General features: G+C 28.7%; 1 protein-coding gene across 1 annotated transcript; it reads left to right on the top strand.

Annotated features, from left to right (window-relative positions):
- The first annotated feature begins 274 nt into the window (after positions 1 to 274).
- LOC127266329 (probable L-gulonolactone oxidase 6) lies at positions 275 to 9,948 on the top strand. Its single transcript, XM_051296540.1, has 5 exons — positions 275 to 975; positions 7,814 to 8,069; positions 8,166 to 8,267; positions 9,033 to 9,291; positions 9,368 to 9,948. Exons 1-5 carry the CDS (start codon positions 289 to 291, stop codon positions 9,813 to 9,815), a joined length of 1,752 nt encoding a protein of 583 aa, XP_051152497.1. The 5' UTR covers positions 275 to 288; the 3' UTR covers positions 9,816 to 9,948.
- The last annotated feature ends 678 nt before the right edge of the window (positions 9,949 to 10,626 follow it).

The raw sequence follows: 10,626 nt of genomic DNA on the forward strand, positions 1-10,626 counted from the left end.
AATAAGTACGGTTAGTGAACAATGCAAAAAAATGATTTCAAATATATAACCGTAACTATAAAAAATTAACTAATTAATTTTAGCTCTAAAATATATGTACATATAAACAAAAATAAAATAAAACCCAACTAAAAAAAAAAGGTAGAAGTTTGTAATAAAGTAAATTTTACATAAGTCGTTGACTCCCTTGCAAGAATAAATCTAGTAAGATTTAAAGGCACCCCAAAACTTTTAAATACAACCAAAAAAATTGGACCAAAACCTTAATTTTACAAAAATTGGATCAATATGATGACCAAAAAACTTTCAATACAAAGCCTCAAAATTTCGATTTTCTTGGTGTTCGTATGGTGGGCGGCGCCGGTAGCCGCCACTCCGCCGGAGGAACCCATCCGGTGCGGCGGCGGCGGCGCAAATTGCACCATCACGAATTCGATCGGCGTATTCCCCGATCGGAGCATCTGCCGCGCCGCCAGCGCCGTGTACCCTTCGTCGGAGGCGGAGCTTGTAGCGGCGGTGGCGACGGCCGTCGCCGCCGGCCGGAAAATGAAAGTGGCGACACGGTACTCCCACAGCATCCCAAAACTGGTCTGTCCCGACGGCGACGACGGAGTGCTGATCAGCACCAAGAACCTTAACGCCGTCGTCGGCGTCGACGCGGCGGCGATGACGATGACGGTGGAGAGTGGGGTTACTCTGAAGCAGCTGATCGGCGCGGCGGCGGACGCCGGCATGGCGGTGCCGTACGCGCCGTACTGGTGGGGCCTGACGGTGGGGGGCCTGCTCGGCACCGGCGCCCACGGCAGCTCCCTGTGGGGGGCCGGGAGTCAGGTGCACGATTACGTCGCCGGACTGAGGATCGTGACGGCGGCCGGCGCCGGCGACGGTTATGCAAAAATTAGGGTTTTGGAAAATGGGAATCCCGAGCTCGATGCAGCTAAGGTTTCTTTGGGAGTTTTGGGTGTTATTTCACAGGTACGTATTACCCTAATTATAGCTTATACTCGTTTATTGTTGTCGTCTAAATTTTTCTATTGTATACAAATTTATTTACATACACAATTTTATTCCTAATATTTGATTAAATTGTACAAAATTCACCGGTAATTTTACAAAATTGCACGAAATCCTACATATTTTAAAAATTGCGCGATACTCTCTCGTGGTTCCATAAACTTTGCATCTAACTCTCTCGGCCGTCCTCATTTAACGGTGTTTGACTTACCCACGCTCAAACAACGAATGACTTTCAGAATATTAATTTCCAAACTCCTAAAATTATATATATATTTATTTTTCTTAGATTTAACCTAAAAAATATTAAAAAAAAAACTTTTAAAAGTAGAGAAAAATAACTATTTTTTAATATATTTTAATAATAAGAACGACTATTTTTGTAATTTTAAGGGTTTACAAATGAAAATTTTGAAATTCATTTGCAGTTTGAGCGCGTGTAGGTCAGACACCGTTAAATAAGGACGACTGAGAGAGTTAGACGCAGAATTTATGAAACTACGAGAAAATTTGACGAAATTTTTAAAATATAGAAGATTTTGCACAATTTTGTGAAAGAACGAGTGAATTTTATACAACTTAGCCTTCATATTTTAATAAATAAGATTCAATTTATCGTTATTTTTTAGTTATTACATTATTTTTTTAAAAAAACTTTTAACAATTTTTATAACGACACCACTTTACTTTATCGGCTTCTCTACTCTATTTTAACATTAAAATATTATTTGTGGAAACAAAGTAACATATTTAATTGAAACGGAAGAAGTATATATATATATATATATATATTAATATAAGTATATGTTTTATTAAGAAAAATCAAATAAAAATACAAATAAATGCATCCGCTTGTATGTCTGATTATTAATGTTAGGTTTCTTCACCCAACCGTTTTCGTTACATGATTCATGCTTAATATTATAAAAAAATATATAATAAATACAATATATATTTTAACTATTTAAAAAACTTGATAGTAATATATTATTTTTGTATTATCAATATAATTTTTATTAACTAATATATAAAATACATACATCCATAAAAACACAAGGTGAATGGTAATTCTTTTAATTACTAAGAGTACTATTTTTTGGATTTTTTTTTTCATCATGAGATAATGGCAATTTAGAAAAAAAATGTGAAAAAATAAATTATACTCCCTCCGTCCTACATACCATGTCCACGTTGCCGTTTCTGTCCGTCCCACATACCATGTCACTTTTCTTTTTTAAAAAATAATTACACAATTTAATCTCATTTTAAACTTTTTAATTTTATTTTTTTATAAAATTTTAATTAAACTAATTAATAATCTTAATCTTAATTTATAATTATTTATATTATCGGATAATTATTTTCACTAATATATTCTAATTATCTACTAATTACATCCCTCCTAAAATACCGTGTCTACAGTGTAGCAGACACGGTATGTGGGACGGAGGGAGTACTATTTTAGTTAGATTTTACTATTTTAATTATTTTAATTTATTATATTATACTATTCTCTGCGTCTCACTTAAATTGTCCATTTTCTTTATATATATCATTCCCACATAAATTGTCTATTTTATTTTTTAGAAATATAATTATACACTTTAATCATATTTTAAAATTAGTAAATTTATCTTAATCTATAATTATTTTTATTATATCATAGTTATTTTTTATTAATACACTTGTTAATTACTTACTAATTTCATAATATTTAAAACTCTATACTCCAACTAATGTGGACAAATTAGCTGTGACAGAAAGTGTATAATTTAATTTTACTTTCAAATCAACCGAGGATTATATAACAATTATAACCTACTTTTAGTATGTATGAATATTTCTTTAATGGATACCATTGGTTTAGTGTTTTACTCTCTCCGTCCCATGTACAGTGTCTGCTACACTGCAGACACAGTATTTTAAGAGGGGTATAATTAGTAGATAATTAAAAATATATTAGTAAATATAATTATCCTATAATATAAATAATTATAAATTAAGATTAAGATAACTAATTAGTTTAATTAAAATTTTAAAATGAGATTAAAGTGCATAATTATCTTCAAAAAAAGGAAAATTCCATGGAATGTGGAACGGACAGAAATAGCAATGTGGAAACGGTACGTGGGACGGAGGGAGTATTAGTTAATTTATATATATATATATATATACTTTTTCAAAGTAAATTTCCTGAGTTTCATAGTTTACTCACTTATTTTATTGCACATTCTCAAATAAGAACAGTTCCAAAATAATCCATAATTTAAATATTTGTTTTACGAAATATTTTGAAAGAATATTTTTTATGTGGCATAAAAAAAACATGTAAGTAATATAAAATTAATAAATATATCTAACGTATTAATTTGTGGAGGACATGTGTATATTGTTTTTGTCTTTTTGACAAAACAAACAAACATTTTTTAAGATAAAAATCCTCTTTATTATAGTACCCCAAATTATAATAAATGGCAGCATATCTGTAATAATAATAATTATTATTATTGTAATTTTTTTTATTAAAGATTAAAATAAAGTAGAAAAAATAAATCGTAATAAAAGTTCATAGTACAAATTTTTAGGACTAAATTGACAAGTTTCTCATTGTTCTAAATTTAGGTAAGAATCAAAAATACTTATTAAACAGGGGTGGACAAAAAAATCGAACCGAATCTTTGAATCGAACTGAATTTTTGGTTAATCGAGCAAATTCAGTTCGAATACAAATACTGCATATTTGATATTTGCTCGATTCGGTTCGGTTTCGGTTTTTTTTACTTTTTCGGTTCGATTAACCGAACCGAATATATTTATTTATTTATTTATGTTATTATTTTTAAAATTTATATTAAAAATTATATTCAGTTCGGTTTCGGTTCGAATATTTGAAATATTTGTAAATATTTTGATTTAATTAGAATTTAAATTATTTTTTAATATATTATTTTTTAATTTCGGTTTGATTCGAATTATTTGCAAATATTTTCGGTTAACCGAAAATTCGATTAACCGAAATTTTCAGTTAGAATACGATTCGCGATTTTGGGTAATTGTTCGATTTGATTCGAATATCAAATACCTATATATTTACAAATATCCGAACCGTGTCCACCCTGTTTGTAAGCCGAGCCACCTATATTTATTATGATTGAAGAGAGCAAAGTGTGAAGAAGCCAAGTAGGCAGGCTGTCACCCAATTTATTAACGCGTTATGTATTTATTGCAATAAAAATATCATCTTCCATTTTGTTTTTTTTTTTGAATAAACTGTTTTTTTTTTTTAGTGTATTTCTCTTTATTATTTTAGTATTGTAATTGAAGGCCGATTTAAAATAGTCACATAAGTGAAATTTTTTTTCAATTTAGTCCTTAATGTCTATATGATATCTGCGTGGTAGACCGACACGTGTCGATCAAATATTAGCGCCACGTGTTCGACAAGTGGACAATTTTTTTTTTACTTTTTTAATAAAAAATAATAAAATAATAAAAATAAATATATAAAATAAATAAAATTAAAATTAACAAAAATATTAAAAAATAAACTATAAAAATTGAAATAAAAATTAAAAAATAAAAATTATCCACATGTGCATCAGGTCAGCGTCACGTGGCCGCTACGTGGATAATTTATATTTTTTATGTTAAAAATAAAAAATAGAATTAAAAATATACTAATATACTCCTTCTATATCAAAACAATAGTCTCATTTTCATTTTTAGTAACTAATTATCACATTTTTATAAAAATTATTCTCATTTTTTCACAATAATTACATAAAGTAAAAATATTTTAATCTTTTAGAAACACTTTTACACCCACTATCAATATCATACTATTATTTTTTAATCCCCCAGCCAGTCCCAAATGTCTCTATTATTTTGAGACGGAGCGAGTATAAATTATTAAAGGTCACGTGACGCTGACTTGATGAACATATAGATAATTTTTATTTATTTATTTATTTATTTATAATTTTAATTTTACTTTTAATTTTACTTTTAATTTTTATATTTTATTTTTATTTTTATTTTTTATTTGTAATTTTTTATATTTGATAAAATAAAAAAATTAACGTGGCGGACACGCGTCATCCACCTGGCCTTGACCTGACTGACAAGTGTCCATTAGCATGCCACGTAGGTGTCACATACATAGATATTGAAGACTAAATTGCGAAAAAATTTCATCTAAAAAACTATTTTAAGACAACTTTAAGTTACATGATTAAAATGATAAAAGGTCCAGCTACATGACTAAAAGATCAATTTATTTTTTTTTTTATATAAGATATTTTAATGATGATTTTAATGTAAAAATATATAGATAAAACTATACCCACAATTCTATATCTATACTTTAATTTTATAAATTATTACATTTCATATTTTTGTTCTAAAATATACTCATGAGGTTGATGTTCGCTCGGGTAAATTTGATCTAATCATTATATATAATAAAAATAGACAATATATATTATATAGCATGTGCTTGTTATTTTTATTAGATAGGATGACTAGATCAAACAATAACTCATGGAGTGTGTTTGGTTTGTCTTTTAAACACAAATCAACAATATTTAATCCATATAATTTTTTTTGATAAAATATAGGATAAATTAATTTTTTAGTTTTTTTAGCTGGACATCTTTATCATTTTAGTCTCGTAATTAGAGTATGTCGCAAATTAGTCTTGTAAGTAAAAAAATTTGGCACTTTTAGTTTTCCGGCGCCGGAGATGCCTACGTGGCATCCGCGTGGCTTGCCGGAGGACACATGTCCGCCAAGTTAGCGACACGTGAATTTTTTTTTTCTATTTTTTAAAAAATTTAATTTATTTATTTTACCTATTTTGTAAAAATTAAAATTTTTCCAAAAACAAATTTGAAAATTAAAATAAAATAAAAATCCACGTGTCCTCCGGAGAGCCTCGTGGATGCCACGTATGCATCTCTGGCGCTGGGGAACTAGAATTGAAATTTTTTTTCTACTTATAAGAATAGTTTGCGATAGATTCTAGTTACGAAACTAAAATGATAAATGAGCCAAATTATGGACTAGAAAATCAGTTTACCCAAAAATATATATATTTTTATAAAATATTGTATCAAAACATATTTAATTAATTCTCAAATAAAACATTATTTGAAACAAAAACTAGAAACAAACCCTATGATAATACAACTATGCAAAATTAAATAATACTCTATCAGTCCATTGACAAAATATTTATTTATATTTGTACTTAATATTAAATATATCCTTACGGTTAAATAATATTATATACAAATATCATTGCGTTTGTATTATACAAAACTAATAGATGCATTTTTATTATTTCTCTTAATTTTTACGTAAAATATAATATTGATATTGAAAGTTTCATACAAAAAGAAAATAAAAAAATGAACACTTAGTTAAATAATGAAAATAGTACTTAAATTTTTTAATAAAACATGTACTAAGATTAAATTGTATTTAGGTGTATTATTTATATTATATATGTTCATAATGAGATTTAATGCTAAAAGGGAAAATTAGGTTCTATCTAATTTTGTATTAATTCAACAAAATTATTATAATTTAAAAGAACTTAATTAGAGCAGCTGCAACAGAAATGCTTTCAAAAGTATCTCACCACCTCTTTTTTATACTTCTTTTTCTTCCACTTTAATACAAATATTTATATTTTTATCAAAATTACAAAACTAAATACAAATAAAAATATATCAATATTTATATTAGGTAAAATTGCTTATAACTCTCATGTGGTTTTAAAATTCAGCGTAAAATCTCCTTATACTTTAAAAATTGCATGGTACCTCCTTATACTTTAAAAAACGTTGCATGAAATCCCACAATCGTGAAACTTTACTCGTGTGATAAGAAGATAATTTCATATCTATATGTTTTGCATAGCAGGGGGTTTTATGCAATATTTTAAAGTAAAATGAGGATTTATGCTGAGTTTCGAAACTATAAAGTGGTTTCATGCAACATTTTTTAAAGTATAAGGGGACGTCATGCAATTTTTAAAGTAGAGGGAGAATTTACGCTGTGTTTCGAAACTACAAGAGAGTTATGAACAATCTTGCCTTTATATTATTATGTAAAAAATACAATGTTACATAACACAAAAATATAATATTAATAAATATATAAATAAGAAAAATGAGCATCGATCTCTTAGGCATCTTTATGTACCCAAGATGATTTTTAAAACAAAATCTATATATTTTTACTTACCTAGCTAGCACGTATTTGGAAGAGAGAGCTATGTTGTGTTCTATTTGCCAAATATAACTAACATATTTTTTTAAAAAAATTAATATATTATACGTATTTATTATTTTTATTATATCTATATAATTTTCTATAACTCACATAAAAAAAAAAAAAAATTCATTCCATACATTTCACAGAACAAAAACATTGAGATACCCATTGCCGATAGCCTTAGATTTGAAATTACAATATATATATATTTTTTGATCTAATTAACATCAAATAATTTAACACAAATATTTTTTATTTATTAATTTTTAAGCTCATTCTTCATTTTTAGATAGGACTTTTGTAATTTAGAAAATAAAAATGGGAATAATAAGAAATTAGATATTTAATCTGATGTTTTGTGGGAGAAAAAAAATATACTTGATTTAATATTTTTAAAAAGAAAAAAAAATTATTACTGTTACAATAATTCCAAAAATTATAAAAGTATTGATGTATAAAAAACCTTTAATTTTTTTGAAAATATTTTGATTCATATCTATGTATTCAATTTGTGGTGAAGGTCACGTTAAAATTGCAACCAATGTTCAAACGTTCTTTGAGGTACGTTACGAGAAATGATTCCGATTTAGGCGACTTGGCCGGAAGCTTCGGGAGATTACATGAATTTGCAGACTTGATTTGGCATCCGAGTGAGAGGCGCGTTGTGTGTCGCAATGATGACCGTGTCTCCCTCAACACGGCCGGCAATGGACTCTATGATTTTTATGGCTTTCGTTCCACAACCCAACTTGTTGTGTCCGCATTAAGAACTCAAGGTATTTTAATTATTATAAAATTTACATATAATACCGAAAAATTAAAAATATTATTTTTTATCAACAAAATATTTCAATGGACTCTCAATTTTACAGAGGAGACACAAGAATCCCTCGGCGACGCTGATGGAAAATGCATAAACGGGAGGCTTACTTCTTTTGCTTTAACGACTTTGGCTTATGGACTCACCAACAATGGTAGGCTAATTTATACTATCTCCGTCCGGCTCTAAGAGTTTTATTTACTTTTTACGTATTAATATTTGAATATTAATTATTATATGAAATAATACAAATTAAGGGGAAATGACAAAAATAGTTATATTAGTGACTTATAATACTATTATAATACTCCCTCCGTCCCATAACAAAGTATCCATTTTTTCATTTTAGTCCGTCCCATAACAAAGTATTCATTTCCTTTTTTAGTAACTGTACTTTCTACCTAACATTACAAATACCCTTACAACTTACAATATATTACACAAATGTCATTACCTTTATATCACACATACTAATAAGGTTATTTTAGTCATTTATACTTTCTTTCTACTATATCCCAATATAATACTAATATTCCTAAAACTACGTGCAAAAAGCAAATGGATACTTAGTTTCGCGACGGATGGAGTAATATTTTTGCAAAAAATTATACAAATATAAGGATATTTTCAATGTTAACTACAATGACGTAAAAGATAAATGAGACCCTTAGAGCCGGACGGAGGAAGTATTTGTTTGATTTGATATTGTATTTTCAAAATAAGTATATATAAATTTTTGAAGTGTGAGGATTATACTAATGAAATATATATATAAAAAATATAATGCTAAAAAAGGGCAAATATTTTCATTAGTATTTCACTTAGAATTTTAAAAAAATTCTATTGAATTTTACTATTTAATTTTAAAATTTTTCTTCAAAACAATATTGAAAAATTATTTTACCTTGATCGATTGTAGGAGCTATATTCACGGGCTATCCGGTGATCGGCTACCAAAATCGGATGCAAGCATCGGGATCGTGCCTTGACAGCCCCAACGATGGAAGGGCAACGGTGTGCCCATGGGACTACCGTGTCAAGGGTCTCTACTATCACCAAACCACATTTAGCATCGCCTTGTCTGTTGTTAAAAATTTCATCACCGATGTGCAGAAGCTCGTCGCTCTATACCCAAAGTCTTTGTGTGGTCTCGACTTGTACAATGGGATTCTCATGAGGTATTTTTGAATTTTCATAATTTATTCGCCTCGAGTAGCATAAGTCATTTTCATCATATTTTATATCCCTTGATAGGTATGTGACCGCCTCCACGGCCTACTTTGGAAAGCAAGAAGAGGCGCTCGACTTTGACATCACGTACTATAGAAGCAAGGACCCTCAAACGCCGAGGCTTTTTGAGGACATCTTGGAGGAAATTGAGCAGATGGCAATATTCAAGTACCGGGCATTGCCACATTGGGGGAAGAATCGGAATGTGGCATTTATTGGGGCAATCGACAAGTACAAAAATGCGAATAAATTTTTGAAGATTAAGACAATGTATGATCCACAAGGTTTGTTTTCGAGTGATTGGACCGATCAAATTCTTGGACTAAAAGATGGCTTGATCATTGAGAAGGATGGATGCGCCCTCGAAGGGCTATGTATTTGTAAGGAAGATGCGCATTGCGCGCCTCGGAAGGGTTACTTGTGTCGACCGGGTAAAATTTACAAAGAAGCAAGAGTTTGTACCAAAGTTTAAGTGTCTAGAATGTATGCTTTATTTGTAAGAACCTTACTTGGTCATGTACATTGATATCGTAATAGCTCAAAGAATATTAGTAGATAGTATAGACAAACACACATTAGAAAATTTAATTGACAATATGAACCAATTTCTATGAAAAAAAACTATGATATATATTTATAATTAAAGCTTGACATTTGATCAATTTTAAATTTTATTCGTCAACTTACTATTTTCGATTTGTTTGGTTTAGTTTCAAATTAAAATCACTAATATTCAATTGTCTATATAATTTGAAATAAAAAAAAATATCCTCAACATCCAAAAAAATATGTTTGTTTTACTATTTTAAATAAAAAACTTCAATGATTCTTTAATTTTCTAACTACTATTTTTCATCTATACCGGTGGTTTTTTTGGACCATGCATATTTATTACACTCAACCTATTCTAATCCAATATATATATATATATATATATATATTGATAATGTGGGAATCCGTAATGCTTTGGATAAATTTTCGGTCAAACTTAATAACTTGCAAAATTATACTCCCTCCGTCCCAAAAGTATAGTCTTATTGTGTTGGATACGAGATTTAAGGAATATTGATATTATATTGGTAGCTGGTAAAAAGTAACGATAAATGATTTTTTTGCCATTGTGAGTATATTAGTGTAAAAAAGTAGTGACAATTGTGTAATAGTAATAAAAAAGTATAGATAGTTTTTATGTGATATTGTTATTTATGGAAATAAGACTATTGTTTTGGGACGGACAAAAATGGTAAATAAGACTATTGTATTGGGACGGAATGAGTATTATT

Source organism: Andrographis paniculata, unplaced genomic scaffold (genome assembly GCF_009805555.1).
Source record: "Andrographis paniculata isolate CXL003 unplaced genomic scaffold, ASM980555v1 Contig75END, whole genome shotgun sequence".
NCBI classification, from domain to species: domain Eukaryota; kingdom Viridiplantae; phylum Streptophyta; class Magnoliopsida; order Lamiales; family Acanthaceae; genus Andrographis; species Andrographis paniculata.